Here is a 19,749-nt window from a genome sequence, read left to right on the forward strand (position 1 = left end):
AAAAAAATGTACAAGGACGAAATCTGACAAAAAAATTTACAGGGGGAAACCACAAGTGACCTATATTGCAGGGGGTAAAGACATATTAACCCTGTAAATTATATTTGTGGATATAAGTTAATATTATAATTAAAAGGGTAAATTGGATATTTCTGTTGAATTAAAATAGGCATATCCAGTTTCTAAGGCCATACACCACTTTACGAAATGCGGAGATCTTTCTTTCCCTTTCCTGAAAAAAAAAAAAATACTCCATCCCCGTCTTCCAATCCCAATTTTGCTGTTTTGTTCATAAATAATATAAGTGGTATTTAATAAACACCATATATATATTGTTAATTGAATGAATTTAAAATGTAGATTTTTCTTTATAATAGGATATTCATTGTGATGGTTGAAGGCTAAAAAGCCACTTTTGTATTTGATGATCATTCATTTGTCGTGTTTAAGCGTTGACTAATCCATCTTTTGTACATATTGTTTAATTGCTTGTATTTTTAATGATATTTTTGACATACCTTATGTTGAGGAGTCTAGATTAATATAATTCATTTTTACTTAAAAAAAAATATTTACCATATCGAATATATTTGAAAAAAAAACTAACTTTTTATAAATATTAATTAATATTATAGACATACGTGTAGTGTGGTGATGTTGTAAAACTATCAGATAAGCACCATTTATAAATATTTTTCATTTTCAATATTAATTTTATTTACTTTGTCAAAAAAAAAAATATTAATTTTTATTTATGGCATATTTTAAAAATGGTGAAATAGCAAGATAATAAATAAGGAATGATCTTTTAATCTCATCGGGATAGTTTCTAATTTAGCCAATACTCAGGTATAAATTACAGACGAAAGTAATGATAAGATAGGAAAATGGTTTATTTCATGTAAATGTCATCAGATGGAGTACAATCTCTGGTTACTATTATAAACTAGAATCTACATTTTATATTCATTCATTAAAAGATATGTTTGGTCTATAATAAACATCATAAACAATTTTGCACACACAACCAATCAAACCACTCAGAATTAACGCATTAATTGTTTTTGATAAATTTAGATTTTAGCTTCCAAAAATGACTGGATATAGACTTTGTTTGGTAAAAATAAGCTATAAGCTAGTTTATAGATGTTGATTGATAGTTGACTGAAAGCTTATAGCTGAAAAGTTGGTTGTTTGTAATTAAATTGTTTGGTAAAATTAGCTTTTGAAATGAATGATAAATATAAAATGACATAAAAGTACATGTATGTGTAATTTTTCTTTATAAATTGTATTTATAATACTACCTCCGGTCCTATTTATAAGAAAAAGTTAATTTTTTAGATTCATTCAATAATTAATGTACCTAGCCTAGAAATAGACCAAATACATCAACTATTCAATGAATCAAAAAAGTAAATTGTTTCTTATATATATAGGACCGGAGGGAGTATATTTTTAATTAATATATTTTTCTACCTTAAAAAAACTATATTCTTAACTATTTCATCAAATTGTCAAGAACATTGCTTGCTGGAATTTTGACTAGAAGAGAATAGAGATGGAATGTATTATGTTGCTGGGAAAATTTTTCAATTTTTCAACAATGACAAAAACACTCTTTCTGAAAATTGAATCCAAAATCAAATGCATTTATTAAATCAATATATATATGTTAAAAAGAATACAAGCATAGTGGGTCACTTAACCTATTAATCTCAACCATTGAAAATATTCAAACTTACATCCAAATGGATAACATTCCTTTTGCAAAAAAAATAAAAAATAAATTCAAGTCTTGCACCGATAGAAGACCCATGAAGGTCATGCACTGTTGCCTTTGTCGGTTTTCTCTGACCTGCTCACTAGTAGTTTTGTTTGTTTACAAAAAGAAAATGAAGAGATTATTATTATTATTTTATATATTGTCTGGACAGAAGAAAAGCAGAATTAGAGTATCTCTGATATTTTTCTGTGTAATGGACCTTATTTGAGGAAACAAAAATTGGAAATTGAGAAGATAAAAATTAATGTAGGTCTCATCAAATTTATTTATTCTTTCATTTATACTCTGATAAACAAGAATATTTATTCTTTCATTTATACTCTAATAAACAAGAAGATGGTCTGAAATGGATTCTCTCGAGTAGAATTTTCTCTATTTTTCTCAATTGTTACATCTACACCATTAAATATGAGAGAGAGAAAAAGATATAATATTATAAAGATTAGAGGATATTGAGTGTGTGGTTGAGCTGAAACGATTGAGAAAAATGGAGATAATTCCATTTAAGAGAATCCATTCTCATAGTCTTCTCAAATTCTTTAACCAGTTTTTTTCTTATGCAACTGAACACATTATCGAGTCTTGAGATTTGATTGCAAACTACAAAACCAATTGATTTTACAAGGGATGAGAGTACTTTTAGTTATGTAAATTGATTACATGAAGGTCTAAAAAAGACGAATCTTTGAATTACAAGGTTAGAACTCTTTTTTTCTTACAAAGATTAAACCTAAAATTGCTCAAATGGTGGAGGAAAGTGCATTTAACCCATTTTTATATAATAAAAGTATAATTACATCGTAAAAATGTTGATTGGACCACATGTAAATATAGTTTGGAGATTTTCTTCCAACTATAAAAAAAAATAGTAAATCATCAATTAAAAAGAATCAGAGTTTAAACTTTTGACCATTTACTTACTTAAAATAGTGAATATTAATGTGAATAGTGGTATAATTGTTAGTAACAGTGTTTCAATTGGCCGACATGTAATATGAAACTACGAACAAGACATTGATCACATGTATAAATTACAATTTTCATTTGCACCTACTCTGATTTTTAAACACTTACCTTGTCTACCACCCAATTTTTGTTGTCCTAATAAATTACTAGCGAACCATTTTTCATTATAGACTATAGAGACCGTTAACTCAACTCAAATGCAGCAACAGTAGTTGCTTTCGTTCGTGGATCACATGCATTAAGTTGAAACATTGGCTGAATTACTCAATAAATTCTAAATATTTGGTAGTTTGGTAACTTATTATATTTCGTTCCAAAACAATGAGTTTACTAGAATTTCAATATTTAATAATTTACATTTGTGTTTCAACAATACCCTTTGTACAAAAATCTTAAACCACCAAATATATATAGAATGGAGATCGTAGTTTGTATGAAATGTGTACGCTCTCCTCATCTTGAAATAGAATATGATTCTTACTACATATCATCATGATACATCTATTATATTTAATTCCACAATTATTCTCATTAATGATTGTCACTACCCACTAATTGGTGCCATATACCTACTTTAATTCTTTCACCAAAAGCATATGCCATGAAAGATTGTAAGAAAAAGTCTCATTATTGAGCTAAGGGGTTGAAATCACACATTTTTTATGATCAATCTTCCCTTTTCATGAATGCTGTTATTGAAGAGGAATAAGTAGCTTTGATTAATTCTGTCAAAAGATAAAGTAGCTTTGATCAATTAATGTATCACTCTATATGTGACAATATATATCATCTGGCTAACTAATTTAGTTGCATCCAGTAATGTCACTTTCTATTAATTCTATACTCATTCATCTCGTTCTAAACTTTATTTATGGTCACTTGCTACATCAAATTAAACACATCCTCATTTTATGCTACTTGTTTTCTTAGCAAAAGAAAACATGCATAATGCTTGATAAGAAAAGAAGTGGAGGACATTAACTAAATTCACAAGCCATATAGATTATTATTCACATAAAATGATGTCCATTTCAGGTGCTACTATACATTCTAACACTCATTAAAATTCTACTATTTAAATAAGGCATCATAATTTTAGTGACTTTTCAAAAATAATTAAAGGTTGGAGATTCTGCTAGCTGGTTGCCATACTTTGATTCCCACTTTACTATCTCCCTCCATAACCAATAACTAGTCGGTGAAGGTTAATTAACATTTCATGTGTGTATATATGGCTACACCTAATTAAATGGTGATTAATATAACAAACTGATTAATTGGTTTGACTTAAGTCGTAAATGAACTCTAATTTAAGATGTATTATTCAGAAGAACAAATATTTCATATAATATTTGGTAGATTTTATTTACCTTATGTCAAATCATGATTAGTGTGATTTCTTAACCTTGTGTACTCAACATATTTCAGTAGATATTTCATATCTATGACATATTATAAAATACACTATTTATACTCTTAGATATAGACACCCTTATTCCAATGTTGAATTTGGACCATTTATCAGAAAGGAAATAATTCCCCAGCTGTTGTAATTGTGACATTGAAGGTGGGAGCAGGCATGAGGTTAGAGTTCATGCACCAGTAATTTGTGTCATTAATAATGTGTCATCCAAGTAGATTTATTAGTATACTATATTTTCATTTTCATATGCACCGTTACTCGTGTGAGAAATAAATGCATATTGTATTTTTTCTATTTGTTTTTCCATCCACATCCAAATTTGTTGACTTGTTGTCAACATTGAAAAAGACAAACTAAATATCAAAACTATGCAGCAACAACCGGAGACACAGCAGAAAGAGTTATCAGCATCATCTAAGTGGATAACCATGCCATATCTTTTTCCTGTTTTGTGACTGTATATTTCTAAATTTAACTCCCAAATTCAAAAATTGACAATGAAAATTTAATGTAGTCATGGTGTTAGAAACCACATGATTAAAAAGTTAAGAGATTAAATCTCATAAGAGAAATAAACTTGAGAGCTTGATACAACGAAAAGATTATGAGAATTCATATTGAATTGTTTGATAGAAAATAGGAATAAAACATAGTGGATACGACACTAATACTAATATGTCGCCATCGATAAAATTTTAAAATAATAATATTATTTAATATAATTACAAGTGTCAATACAAACACGACATTTATCGGATACCAGGACACGCCTTCAATCAGAAGTGTCGGTACAACCTAGATAGTAAATTATTTTATATTCAATTGAGTAAATTATTTATGTAAGTTTTAGCAACTGTAACACTAACTTGTAGGTAAAGATTGTTTTAATTCAACCATACAGAAATACAATCAACTTAAACTCTATTCATAAATTTTATTTCTGGCCTTATCTATAGCAAGCCAATGTGATATACAAATTATACTACATGAGTTTTCCACAATCAATTATTCAAATTTTGAACTGTGCCACACGGCATCATCTTATAGGATCCATAATTCATGATTGGTGGTCCTATGAAGTACCAGTAAAATACCATCTTGGCTTTATTCTACATCCATACCACATCAAGTTGGCATCCATTCACCAATTTTCAAAAGAATTTATTTTCCAAATCATACAAAGATGGGTCCACCTCTAATATATCAAAGCATGCTTTAAATTTTCTTAGTAATACCATTGTCACAAAAATACAATCATTACTCATACTGGATATAGCATATAGTAGTGTACAAGGTCGAAAAACAAAACCCCAAAATCCATTAAAGTATAACCAATGCCCAAACAAAAGCTTCCAACTTTTAAAGCTTGCTAAGCTGGCACCAGCTTTTGGACCCTCCATCCCCAAGTTATTGCTCCATCACGAGTCCCACCTTCCTTCTACTACCATACCACAATCCCTCCTTCTATCTCTATCTCCTTCGAATGTTTCAAAAGTATTAAAAAAAAGTAGGGTTTAGTAGATGTGCATTATTGGTGTAAAATAGTTTTATATGAACATCTAACAAAATATTCATCGCACTGTTACGTGCGATAGAGTTTTACGTGGTCACACTCAATTGAACATATTATTTAGACACACAGACACTTAAGTATTTGTCATCATGTAAATGTATGTTCGATATTACGGTGGATGTGTCAGAATCACAATGACCTATCATAATTTTGCAGAAACTACAAAGTGTAGCTTTTAGACAATCACGATAGATCACTGTAATTCTAAGACACTCACCATAGTACCGAACACAGGCTAAAACAAAATAAATGCAAAAATAAAAGAACCGATCTCAATTAAATCTGGTTCAACCAATGTACGGTATAATTGGGATCAAACCAATTGAAAAACTTATCGGTTTTCTAGCTCACCCCGTTGAACCGAACGTTCGGTCCGGTTTTTAAAACTTTAATTAATTTCCCTCCTCTCTTTCTCATCTCCCTATATATATCCTTTATTCTAACACATTCCCTCATATCATAACAACTAAAACCTCTCTCTCTCTCTCTCTGTCCAAAATGGCTTCTAATTCTACTCACAATGAGTTTCATGTGTTTATGCTAATTGCTATAATGGTTAGCTCTATGGTGGCTACTTGTGCTGGTAGTTTCTACCAAGACTTTGATCTAACATGGGGTGATAACCGTGCTAAGATATTCAATGGTGGTCAACTTCTATCACTTTCCCTTGACAAAGTCTCTGGCTCTGGCTTCAAATCAAAGAGAGAGTACCTATTTGGGAGAATTGATATGCAGCTTAAGCTTGTTGCTGGCAACTCTGCTGGCACTGTCACTGCTTACTACGTATGTTTTTTCCCCCTACTATAATCACTTTTATACACCATTTTCCACTCTTATCAATACCTTGTTTTATCATATATATGCTTATATATTACATATTTCTATAACAAAATTAAATGAAGTCAAAATGTTTTCATATAAGTTATTATAAACTGTTTTCATAAGCTATTTCTGAAGAGCTTATGAAAGTAAGTTATAAATTTGTTTTCATAATCTGTTTTTACAACCCTTTGTTTTGACTTTATAAATCTATAATAGAGCTATACTTATTTAATTTGATCAATTTTTTATTTTCTATCTCATGCTTGCTAGTAAAGTAATAGACTCTGTGTGTATGTTTTAGACTTTTAGCTAACTTTAGAATTGATTCTTCAAGGACATGATTTATGACATCTTCCAATAAGACCATTATTGACCTACTTTACACATTAGACAACAACCTTTGTCAAATTAAACTGTGCATTCACGAGAAGTTGTACTATAACAAACAAGAATTTCATTTTGTTGTCAACAGCAATTGCTTTAATTATTCATTCCATGTTGCTAATGCTATCATACATATACTCATATACATTAATCAACTAAGTCTTTTTTAAAAAGTTGAATTAATTTTACTTTCTCGTGACAGGGGAATGTAGTTAATTTTGACTTTGGTCCAAAACATTCATTTGAAACTTAAGCTCGTAGCATAATTTAATGACGAAAATATAATAGATGGAAAAAAAATTAAAAATATCCTACAAATTGGGAACAGACATAACTCAACCCTTACTTATCAAACTGGATTCTAAACTGAATACTATACACTCATTTATAAACACATTATCACAACATATTTGATCCAATTTAGATTTTTAACACACCCTTCAATCATACTTAGAACTCAACATCTAAAGCGTGATTTAGGTGGCTTGATAGTGGTGATCTAATAGCAGGTGACCATATCTTAAATAGACTTTGATATCTTCTTAACCGAAATGGTGTTGTATGGGGCTCTCTTGTCCGAATCTTCACATAATTTATATTTTTTTGTGGTAGTCATGATTTGAAGCTCAAGTCTTACATATATTATGTATCGTCCCTACCAACTGAATTAAACTGAAGATAACTCACATAATTTCTATTATATGTATGCACATAATTTCTATTCATAGACTTGTTACTAAAACAATCAATTAACAAATTCCCAAAGAAAAGTCCCTTTCCTTTTTGGTATTGCCATATCAATAATTTAGATTAATTTATATTTGTTGTGGTACAGCTGTCATCCCAAGGACCAACCCATGATGAGATTGATTTTGAGTTCTTGGGAAACACAAGTGGTGACCCTTATATTCTTCACACAAACATCTTCACTCAAGGTAAAGGTAATAGAGAACAACAATTCTACCTATGGTTTGACCCCACTAGAAACTTCCACACTTACTCCATCATTTGGAAACCCCAACACATCATGTAAGTCACTATATATGTTTCTACTTTCTAGCTATTTATTTAGTTCCGTAAGCATTAAGTAACTAATGTATCAATTGGATTTAACTGCAGATTCTTGGTTGATAACATGCCAATAAGGGTATTCAAGAATGTTGAATCTATTGGTGTTCCTTTTCCAAAGAACCAACCAATGAGAATCTATTCCAGCCTGTGGAATGCTGATGATTGGGCCACAAGAGGTGGATTGGTGAAAACTGATTGGTCCAAAGCACCCTTTACAGCATACTACCGTAATTTCAAGGCCACTCAGTTCTCAACCAAGTCTTCTTTAAGTTCAAATTCTGATGCTGAATGGCAAATAAATGAGCTTGATGCTTATGGTAGAAGAAGATTGAGATGGGTTCAAAAGTATTTCATGATTTATAACTATTGTAATGATCTTAAGCGATTCCCACAAGGTGTTCCTGTTGAGTGTAGCCACTAGGCACTTTATAAGGTTGTAAGAGATCAACAAAAATGTTACTTCTAATGTTGGATTAATTATTTCAAAAGTAAAATCTAGTACTTCATATAGTTGTTAATGTACATTAAGGGGTCGTGTTCATATAATAAAAAGTTCTATTCAAGTTTATGTTGCTCTGTTGGTTAATTAAAATACTTCATAGTTGTCAACATTGATCACTAGATTTACCAATAAGATAATTTACCACTCAAATGAGATGGTGAAACGTGATGAGTAATCACTAGATTTTGCAGGAGCAATCAGTCCACCGGTATATTGTTATCAATAGGTAGGACCACGGGCAACGCACATAATAAACATAGGAAAACAAGATCCGTGAGAGGTTCAAAAAACATGACAACCCTTCCAAAAGTCAACATCATTAGCTTTAATATGTCTCAGTAATAATGGTATACTATTACTAACAAAAGTTCTCATGGAAAATTTTATTATTTAATGATACAAATATAATGTGATGAAGTATATTCATTCATATTTTAAGACCAAACAACGACTTGTGTTCGTTCTTGATTGAAACATGAAGCAAGAGTAACATCAAATATCATTCCACTTATGCTAAAAAATATCGTATGACAAAAATGAATAGAATAAATAAATACAAAGATGTATGATGTCTTTTTTTCCTGAAAGCTACTTTATATTTAAGTAATACAAATGAGTTCATATAGCTTGACATGCAACGTGAATATATGAACATCATAAATCCATAACTTGTTCACATTTTGCCTTTAGGTTAGCATTATAATTTATAAGGATTTGACCATTTAGCCAACTTTATTTTTTAAGAAATGTGGATAACCTTAGGCAACTAATACAATGATGAATAGGTGCTAATTAATGGTTTTTTCTACATTACCCTATCTTATTTAGAGGGTATTTATCCCTTCAAGATATCAACCAATCAAAATGTACTATACAAATGTAACATTAAATGTCAAATAAATGAGTAAATTTTTCTATAAAAAAAAATCAATTTTAATAAGGTAACTTTTAATTTTTATTTAATTATATTTAAGTATACAATCTTAATTAATTTACACTATAGTGCTTGTAACAATTAAAATTTCACATCAAATTCAACCCATCATGGATGTGTTTGGTAACACGAATAAGTTAGCTTATAGCTTGTTGGACTAGCTTATAAGCTTGTTTTGATATAATAAGATGTGTTTGGTAAAAAACTTTTTTCACTAGCTTATAGCGTTTTTTTAGAAGTTATTTCAAGTAGCTTTTGAGGTTATAGCCGGTAGTTTTTTATATTTTCTTCCAATTTTAACTTTATTAATTTAATTTAATTATGTTTTAATAAAACAACATGTTCTTGGCTTAAAAATAACGGCCAAGTTCATAGCTTATTTTTTTTTAATAAAACAACTGTCACGTTTTCTCCTTTGAAAAAAAACTGTCATGCTTTATTTTATTTTTTAATGAACGCTTTATATTTAACTATAACTAGCCTACGATACGTTGTAAAATTTTATATATTCTTGCTTGCATTTTTTTTCCACCTTCTTCTTATTTTTGGGATTCATAAACGTACATATCAATGAGCTTTTGCACTCTTTTGTACAAAAAAAAAAAAACAGAGATCAAAATTGTCGGTGAAATTTTATTGGAGACTAAAACCAAAAGTTTGAATATTTATAGGGATTCAAAACATAGTTAACCATAAATTAAATTATTAAAAAATAAATACATTAGAAAAAATGTTTATATATATATATATATATATATATATAGAGGACATATCATATGAGAATGATATTTTTATGTGAGAATGTGAGAATGGATTTTCAGCCTTCAGATTATGATTTAACGGCTGAGATTTAAATGGCCAATTAAAAAAAAGGTTGTGCCTCTCCGTTTCTAATAACCAGCGCTTCTCATCTTCTTTCACACACCTGCAATTCAACCTCCTTCTTCTTCTTCTTCCATGTTCATATTTTTTTTTCTCGTTATTGATTCTTGTTAATGGTCGGTTGACTCAATCTGCAACACCCCCAATTTATCTATAAATTTATTTGAAAACGTTTAAAAATATGTTGAATTCGATGGCGACAGTGGTCGGCAGCTGCCAGAGTAGAGGTGAATTCAATGGCGACGGCAGTCGGAGGCATAGGTGAATTCGACGGCGTACATGGTCGTTGACAGCCGTAGGTTAAGGTGGATTCGACGGCGGCGGAGGTCGGAGGCTAAGGTGGATTCGACGGCGGAATAGTTAGGGGCGATAAAGATAAAACAAATGGTGCAGACCGTATTAAAATGAGATCTGAAAAAAATAATTACGAAGGAAGGTGAACAGTTTGGATGAGATGTAGATTCCAGAAGGAGGAGAGGAAGGATTGGAGAAGGGAGGAAGATGGATTCCAGAAGGAGAAGCAGATAGATTGGAGAAGGGAAGAACGTGAATAGTTTGGATGTGGAGAGGAACATGTGTGATTTAAAATAAAGTTTTCAATCTAGACCATGTATTTTAATCAAACGGTTGAGATTCATTCTCGTCATTCTCACATAAAATAGTCATTCTCATGTGATATGTCCTATATATATATATATATATATATATATATACATGTACTTTTATGTCATTTTATATTTATCAGCCACTTCAACAGCTAATTTTACCAAACACTTCAATTTTAACAAATCATCTTTTCAGATATAAGCTATCAATTATAAAACATCAGCTATAAACTAGTTTTTCAGCTTTCAGCTAGCTTATAGCTTATTTTTACCAAACACACCTCACATACGTTCATAAATTTTGTTCCATTCCAAAACCTAGAACACACATAACGTGCAATTTCTTCTTCATTCTTCTTTCCATCTTGATTGTTCAATTCTCTCGTTTCAGAATTGCCATCGATTCCATTTATCGTGAGAATCGTTGTCATCCATTTGATTTTAGACATTGTGAGAATCGATGTTGTTTCCAAAAGCTATATCCACGAATTAACGCTCACTTTATGAAATTCATGTTTGTATTAGCACTATTTATTATTTATTTATTTCACTTTGTCTTCTCTTCCATAGCTTTAACCGACCTCACACCGTGTTCACAATCTCAACAAATGTTCATTTCGGCAATACAAAATTCACCAGCAGGAACAGAAACAACATAACAACGCAATATAATGATTTTGAATAAAACAAATTTCAAAAGTAAATTTAATAATCAATATTGCACTAAAAATAAAATTAATAATCAATGCATTGAAGATCCAATTATCTTAATCAAACGCAAAAGATGTGTGATAAAATACAATTTTATATAATCTCAAACAACTCAATCAAACTCAAAACCCAAATAAAAATGGAAGCATCGTTGGAATTCATGTCAAAGTTGAAAGTCACCAATGTCGTATTATAAGTGTGAAATGGTTGCAATCAAGTCACGACACTAGTGAGAAAGAAACGAAAATGAAAAATCAAATCAAGAAGCAAAATCAAGTCACGATACCTGATGTGATTATGGAAACAACACCGATTCTCACAATGTTTGGAATCAAAAGGACGGCAACGATTCTCACGATAATTGGAAACGACGGCAATTCCCGAACGAGAGAATTGAACAATCAAGATGGAAAGAAGAATAAAGAAGAAATTGCACATTATATGTGTTCTAGATTTTGGAATGGAACAAAATTTATGAACGTATGTGGGGTGTGTTCTAGGCAATTCCCTGCATTAGGCCAACATTGAGCACAATATCACCACATATTTCATTATCACAAGTCATTAGTATACATACAATCAAGATTATTCCTGTTGAAAGAATCTTGCTTAACATCACCATGGACCAAAGCATTACCAACATCTCTAGCACCCACGGAATCTGCAGCTGGATTCACTTTCTCAGTATCTACTTGCATTGGTGTTCTGGCCTATTAGTATAACTATTAATCATAGTTTCAGGCTTCAAAAGTTTCAATCCCTGTCCATCCATAACCTTCTTGTCTTCATGACAATTACCCAACATTTGTATAATATAGACATTTGTGATAATATATACATCACAAAAATGTGACCACTTTTTGGCTACAATTTAACAGTTTGATAATCTTTCATTGCCACATATTCAGTAGCATTGTATAAATTGTGAGCACATTATTAAATTAGAAGCATTTGTATTTCAGCAACATATACTCCATTGGCACTCATAATCAAACAAGGAAGCAACATGTGCCAAAAAAACATCATAGAACCGAACCAAACCAAACAAATAAAAAAAATGTACACACTTTACTGAAAATCACATTTATCATTCATTCAATATCTCACATTTATTTATCAAGAATTACAGATTCAAAGAACAAAAAAACAGAAAAAACAAAATTTTTCTAAATTGTAGTAAACTAAAAGAATGTGTAAAAACACATTTACAAAAAATCCCACAATTACTTTCTGCTACTATCCAATATGACCTACACAAATCCCAAAATCACTACCTGCCAGGCTGCCACTATCCTTCAACATTTCAACATGACCTACCCAAATCCCAAAATCACTACGTGCCACTACCCCTTTGATATGACCTTCAAGAATCCTATCATCAGCCCAACAGATATGGTTGTAGCAATCACACAGCCACATGCAAGAACCACGGGAGCAAACTTTTCAAGAGTGTTAGGGTTCAGCCATTCAAAATCTTCCACTTGTTCATGAGAGTTACTTGTATTGCTACAATATAAAAAATAAAAATAAAAATTAACATGGATTGAATAAGAAAAAATGTTAGAATAATTATCAACAAAAAATAAAAATCAAACCTTTTATTCTTTGACATGGTGGCGATCATGCTGAGGTTTTTCTGCTGCATACCAACAAATATGGTGCTTTCACTTTGATTTGGTTAGGGTATAATTGATGACCCATGTGAGCCATAGCTCACAGCAAAATCAAAATTGAATTTTGTAGGTTTCTCCATTCCTTTCTCAGCATCAACCTTTGTTTCAGAATCAACCTTTGTTTCAGCATCAACCTTTGTTTCAGCATCTTCACTTTCATTTTCTTGATTCTGCGAAGTTTCACATTCCCCTGATGATTTCTTTTCATCTCCATCTTTCTTGTTGTTATGCTCTTTCTGTTGGTCTTCAATCTGAACAACATCTTCAACCTTTTGATTCTTGTTCTGCTTCTGCTCTTTCTGATCTTTCTTTTGACTCAGTTTAACATTCTTTGAAGATGCTGTCATTGTTGTTGCTGCTTGTTTTCCTTCAGCATTTGGTTTTTCTTGCTTCTTTTCTTCTACTTCTTTTGATTCCTCCGTTGCTGCTTGTTCCTTAACCTTGAAAATGTTGATGAAACTACATAGGAGAGATGGATCCTCTGCTGATGATTTCACTTCTTCTGGTCTCTGTTTCTGGCTCTCAGCAGCCATTGTTGATTGTTTTGATGAAACGAAATTGTTGAAAAAAAGAGAGAGAAAGAGAGATGAGGGGGGAGAGAGAGAGAGAGAGAGTGTGTATGAGAATTTCAGGTGAATCAAAATGTGTTTTTTTTACTTTCAAAACAGAGTAGAGTTTGTTGTATATATAAAGAACCAAAAATTTCCTCATTTCTACGACGGTCGTGATTTGATCATCAAATATGAAAAAAACAACGGTGATGATGATATGATTAACTAACTTCTTCAACTTCATTCTATGATTAAAATTGAAAGAAAAAAAAAATTAAATAAATTAGTTAACAATTTTACAACTGTCACACCTGTTTCATAATTGATTTGAAACAAACTTATAACTGCCATAACCGTTTCATCTTTGAACAAACATTGCAAGAGAGGAGTTTAAGCGGCAGAGAAACAAACCCACAAAAATCTAAAAACAAAGCTTGAACTACTCCCAACTCCGGCGCCAAAACACGACAACCATTATTATTATCCCCGTCAAAGAAGAAAATGTAGAGAGGGGGAGACTCCAGCGGCGACGACACGGAAGAGGCGATGGGTGATCAGAGAAGAAAGAGAGAGCTGAAGAGAAACAACTTTGCGAGGAAGAGAGGTATTTTTTGGCTACTGTGAAAGAAAGAGGTTTGTGGAGAGAGAATGACTTAATGGCTTAATAAAAAAAAAAATAAAAGACCCGTGGGAGGGTGTATATGGGGTGGTATGGGAAAAGTGTGTCCATGAATAATAACTCTTTATTTTAACCACTTTAATATTAGGGTTAAATATGTTTTTGGTCCCCATAAATATACTAACTTTTCGTTTTAGTCCCTCTAAATTTTTCCTTTAACTTTTAGTTCTTATCAAATTTTCAATCACTACTTTTGGTCCCTATTTTTAAGTTAATTTTTGTATTTTTTAATGAAATTGTGTAGAAATGTGTAGAATATTGTAAAAAATATTACCCCAAAAGGAAAAGTTTGTATATTTATAAGGACCTAAAGTGAAGATGAATTTTTTTGAGGGATTAAAAGTTGAAGGAAAATTTTAGAAGAATTAAAACGAAAAGTTAGTATATTTATAAGGATAAAAACATATTTAACCAATAATGTTACTATTTTATTTTTACCTCTACGTTTTCTCAAAAAAAGTTATAAAGTCATTAATGTGTATTTTTTCTGACGTGACACTATAAATAGAGGATGGCATGGCTTACATGAACATTTTTAAACATATTAGGATGTTTTGTAAAAAAAAACACGTTAGGATATATACGAGGGACCAAATTTATACAAATAAAATATTTATTAAAATTAATATATGAAATATAATCTATAATAAAATAAATTAATAAATTATCCTTCAAAAAAATAAAAATAATAACAATAAAGTTAATAACATAAAATGTTAAGTTCAAGTTTCAGGTTGGCCTGGTGGTATTGGCTTGGGATTTAGAAGTATGCTCCTCCTTGAGGTTTCATGTTAGATTTTGTGCTAATTTAACCTCTTCAACAAAAAAAAAAAAAAAAAACTCAACGGGAAAGGATGATACACTGAACCCCCACCCAAATTTAAAACAAATTGATTTATGTTTGAATACATTAATGTAAAGGTGGGGTTTAAATACAATTTATTTGGGCTTAGGTATTCTCCCGTCAGGCATAAAATTACATTAATCTTGCCGATTTAAACCTCACCTGAGTTTATTTGATGGTGTTGGTTTGGACCTTGAAATGTATTCATTTCAAGATGTCAATTTTGATAGACTAATTTGACTTCTTCAAAAAAAAAAAAAGGGACAAGTAGCCATTGATAAAAAAAAAATATTAAAATAACTATTAAACATATTTTAAGTGTTCATCTCCCAATGTTTTATATTTCAAAACAATAAAAATCTCTCAAAATGTTTTAATTTTCTCAAATATATTCACAATTATAAAAATTGATACTATTAATTTTTTTTGCCAAGTGGTTAGAATTCACTTTTTAAAATAAATAATTGAGGTGTCCAGAACTCGAACTTTAAACCCTATATACACAAGTGTGTGTGAGAATATTTCAGGTGAATCAAAATGTGTTTTTTTTACTTTCAAAACATAGTAGAGTTTGTATATATAAAGAACCAAAACTTTCCTCATTTCTACGACGGTCGTGATTTGATCATCAAATATAAAAAAAATAACGGTGATGATGATATGATTAACTAACTTCTTCAACTTCATTCTATGATTAAAATTGAAAGAAAAAAAAAATTAAATAAGTTAGTTAACAATTTTACAACTGTCACATCTGTTTCATAATTGATTTGAAACAAACTTATAACTGCCATAACCGTTTCATCTTTGAACAAACATTGCAAGAGAGGAGTTTAAGCGGCAGAGACAAACAAACCCACAAAAATCTAAAAACAAAGCTTGAACTAATTTTGAACTGTGTTGTCAACGAAATCAGCCAACGACAAAAATGAAAACATAAAACAGAAAGAGAAAAAAAATAAATAAATAAACATTAAAACGATGAGATCTTAGAGAGAAGGGTGAAAAAGAAATGATAAAGGAGGCGGACATGAAATCTGTGTATTCTGCTTTGTTTCAAGTACTCGTACTTGTTTATTTATTTGTTTATTGTTTTACTAGTAGTAGTAGTAATTTGAGTTGGTGGGTTAAACTAAAAGGAGAATTGTTGTTCCCACATTTAATACTGTGGCACATGAGTAATTTACATTTTTACCTACTCGACAGTTAATTGTCGAGAAAAACCTCGGTAGTTAACCGCCGATGAAATCTGAACATAATCATATGCAGCACCAGAACCTTTCTATTTTCAAAACATCTTCAAAATTCGAAATTTCTCTACAATCTTCACCAAATTCATTTTCACGAATTGCAAGCAAATTAACTACACATTATCACAAGTAAGTTGTGTCAATCATTTTAATGATAATGTTAATTTGTTTAGGTTGATTTTAAAATTGACAATTTGATGATTGCATGTGTAGTTTATGCATGACTAAGATGATTTGATGTTGTTAATAATGTGATATGATTTTATATGCATTATGTGAATTATATATGATGTTTTAAGATGTTGATTATCGTTTGATATTGTTATATCTTGAGATTGCTTGTGAGCTGCCATGTTGTTGTTTATTATTAAATTAAGCTGCATATTTCGGTCTAAGTTGTAAGATGTTGATCCAAATTATTGGAGTCGTATAAGATGTCTATGGTTGAGGGCTTGATCCCTTGAAGCCTTCGCTCAACATGATGAGGGCTTGATGCCCTGGAGCCTTTGCTCAACACGTTGGGGGTTTAATGCCCTGAAGTATATTAATGCTCAAATAATTTGAGGGCTTGATGCCCTGGATTGGTACCACATGCATGATTAAGTTGATAAGTTGCATAGTCAAGTCGAGTTGCATTGTCGAGTCAAGTTGTTAAGTTGATGAATTGTTGACCATGAGTTCTAAGTTGTTATGTTTTAATGAAGTGTTTTTAATGAAGAATTATTATTATAACATGTTGATAATGGTTATGTTGTTAAATATAATTGATGAATTATATGCTTAATATTATTGTTTGTGAAATCTCACCCCTTCTGCTTTGAAATGTTGCTCTTCGTATGAGTAACTTGCAGGTGATCGAGAATAAGTTGCTTTAGTTGCTGTCGTGAGTGGTTTCCTTCTCACGTGTGTCTTTAGGTGCTCTGATACGTAACGGGATGAGACTTTGTTGCATGCTTTTCTATTCCTTACGTATTGATTATGAATTTACATGACTATGTTTTAGATTCGATATTTTATGAGATGTTTTGATGAGGCCTTCGTGCCAAAGACTATTTTAGATTGAATTAATTCCGCTGCGAAGTTTGAATATCATGTTGATTGAACTTTGAAGGAAAATTAGTTAATTATTTCATTTATGTTTTAAGAAATGAAGTGTGACATTCCGTTTGTAATGCATACTTTGATTATTTAAACGTGGAATGTTTTTTTGGCCCCCCTTTTTGGCTGTGCTTGTGTGTTGTATTTTATAGAGCTGATTTGAGCAAAATTTTGTTGCTTGGAGAGGAAATTGACAGGCTGTTGTGGCTTGGAGAGGAAGCTGTTTTTGTGGCTTGGAGAGGAAGCTGTTTTGTGGCTTGGAGAGGAAGCTTGAGAGGCTGCTTTGTGCTGTGTTCACTTTGGATATTATCCGACCAAATTTGACAGTAATAATAATAATAATAATAATAATAATAATAATAATAATAATAATAATAATAATAATAATAAAGATAAAAAAATAGAAGGATTAAAGTGGATCAAAATGAGAGTAAAAAAGATAAAAATTTAAAACGGATTTAAAGTTAATAAAAAATGGAAATTAAATGTAAATTGAAAATTGAAGAGGGCTTGACTAGGAACCAAATATGAGGTATTTTAAAATAGCTCCCTATCGAAATTTTTAATGAAAAGGCCGACATTGATCGGGGTTAAAGAACACGTGTCAGTGGCATCTTGGGTCAAAAATTGGGGTATGACACGCTGAAATAGTTCTGAACATCACTTCATAAGTAGAACTATATCTGTTTCTGATCAGTGTTTTCAGCTTAGAAGAAAAAGTCAACACAATTCAACCCTCACTTCTTGTATTTTTCTCACCTTTAATTATTTGATCAATACTTCAAAAGTTTAAAAAAATTCTTTCAGGATGATAATTTGATGGGACGTTGCCTTAACCGGTGCTCTCCATGACATGGAAAATTGTATTGTCAATGTCTTATTGATGTTTCTAGGACACTAGTTTTAGTTTTTACTAAGATGTACTCCTTCCGTTCCTTTTTAAATGTCACTTTTGAAGAAAAATTTTGTTTCAATTTATGTCAATTTTAAAGTTCAATGCAACATTAAATATTGTTTTACCAATATTTTTTTTGAACAAGCAAAAATGGAACTTATATTAACAAATCACGAACTCTTCCTAGTACAAGATGTACCAAGAAAGTCCAAAGTATTTACAAATATACAGGGTCAAGCAAAATTAGGTCAGTCCCAAACAGGTAAGAGGACTCGACCACCACAGTTGGGAGTCAAAAACAAAAACAACATTGTTAGCTTTTAGCCACCAAAGGGAATACCGCTTAACTCTATCCAACAACTGATCAATGGAGCTACCTGTGCTATTGAACAATCTTTGATTCCGATCATTCCAAATGGTCCACACACTAAGCAACCAAACCAGCTGCATAAGGGAGCACCTTGCTCGAACACCGCCTGCTGAATAAGAGAACTGAAAGAAATGTTCTGGAACATGAATGTGGTATGGGCCTGAGACACCAAGCCAAGACCGCACCTTAAACCACAAAGTGCCATAGAAATCACAAGAAATAAATAAGTGTTGAGATGTCTCGACAAGGCCGCACCCTAACAAACAGCCCGCATCCGCAGGCAAAAGAACACCGCGACCCAGCAGATTTGACCTTGTAGGCAACCGATTCTTTACCAACCTCCAAGCAAAAATAGAAACCTTAAGTGGAACATGTTTATGCCAAACCAGGGCATCTGCACCTTCCACCTGAGGAAACGCCAAAGAAGTCAGCAAATGATAAGCGCTACTAACTGTATAACCTGCAATAGGATCCCAATGCCATCTCCAGGTGTCCTTAACATTACACTACAAAGAAACATTAGCAAGTAAAATAATACACTCCCCTAACATCTCCTCCTCCCACACCCACAACCCCCTCCTCCACCTCCACCCCGCTCCCCCAACCTCCCACCCAACAGAAAACATGTGAGCAACCGTGCAAGATTTATCAACCGCAAGATCGAAAAGGCGCCCAAAGCGCACACGAAAAGGTATACCACCTAATCCATAGTTATTTATTGTGGAGAGAG

The 19,749-nt window shown here is 31.5% G+C and overlaps 3 protein-coding genes across 3 annotated transcripts; 1 reads left to right on the forward strand and 2 right to left on the reverse strand.

Annotated features, from left to right (window-relative positions):
• Window positions 1–6,194: 6,194 nt before the first annotated feature.
• LOC25501785 (xyloglucan endotransglucosylase/hydrolase 2) lies at window positions 6,195–8,593 on the forward strand. Its single transcript, XM_013591163.3, has 3 exons — window positions 6,195–6,531; window positions 7,790–7,983; window positions 8,074–8,593. Exons 1-3 carry the CDS (start codon window positions 6,247–6,249, stop codon window positions 8,444–8,446), a joined length of 852 nt encoding a protein of 283 aa, XP_013446617.1. The 5' UTR covers window positions 6,195–6,246; the 3' UTR covers window positions 8,447–8,593.
• Window positions 8,594–12,753: 4,160 nt separating this feature from the next.
• LOC25501786 (myb-like protein X) lies at window positions 12,754–14,541 on the reverse strand. The gene is made up of 2 exons (XM_024773432.2): window positions 13,255–14,541; window positions 12,754–13,165 (listed from the first exon to the last, which is right to left on the reverse strand). The coding sequence occupies exon 1, from the start codon at window positions 13,863–13,865 to the stop codon at window positions 13,338–13,340; it is 528 nt and encodes a 175-aa protein (XP_024629200.1). The 5' UTR covers window positions 13,866–14,541; the 3' UTR covers window positions 12,754–13,165; window positions 13,255–13,337.
• Window positions 14,542–18,892: 4,351 nt separating this feature from the next.
• On the reverse strand, window positions 18,893–19,521 carry LOC112417428 (uncharacterized). The gene is made up of 2 exons (XM_024773102.1): window positions 19,480–19,521; window positions 18,893–19,426 (listed from the first exon to the last, which is right to left on the reverse strand). Exons 1-2 carry the CDS (start codon window positions 19,519–19,521, stop codon window positions 18,893–18,895), a joined length of 576 nt encoding a protein of 191 aa, XP_024628870.1.
• Between the last annotated feature and the right edge of the window lie 228 nt (window positions 19,522–19,749).

This window comes from Medicago truncatula, chromosome 8 (assembly GCF_003473485.1).
Source record: "Medicago truncatula cultivar Jemalong A17 chromosome 8, MtrunA17r5.0-ANR, whole genome shotgun sequence".
Taxonomy (NCBI): domain Eukaryota; kingdom Viridiplantae; phylum Streptophyta; class Magnoliopsida; order Fabales; family Fabaceae; genus Medicago; species Medicago truncatula.

Coding starts and splice junctions, on each gene's coding strand:
- LOC25501786 (XM_024773432.2), bottom strand. CDS start 13,865: ATGGCTGCTGAGAGCCAGAAACAGAGACCAGAAGAAGTGAAATCATCA.
- LOC25501785 (XM_013591163.3), top strand. CDS start 6,247: ATGGCTTCTAATTCTACTCACAATGAGTTTCATGTGTTTATGCTAATT. Junction 6,532..7,789: donor GCACTGTCACTGCTTACTAC/GTATGTTTTTTC, acceptor GTTGTGGTACAG/CTGTCATCCCAAGGACCAAC. Junction 7,984..8,073: donor TGGAAACCCCAACACATCAT/GTAAGTCACTAT, acceptor ATTTAACTGCAG/ATTCTTGGTTGATAACATGC.
- LOC112417428 (XM_024773102.1), bottom strand. CDS start 19,521: ATGTTAAGGACACCTGGAGATGGCATTGGGATCCTATTGCAG. Junction 19,427..19,479: donor GCATTGGGATCCTATTGCAG/GTTATACAGTTA, acceptor GCGTTTCCTCAG/GTGGAAGGTGCAGATGCCCT.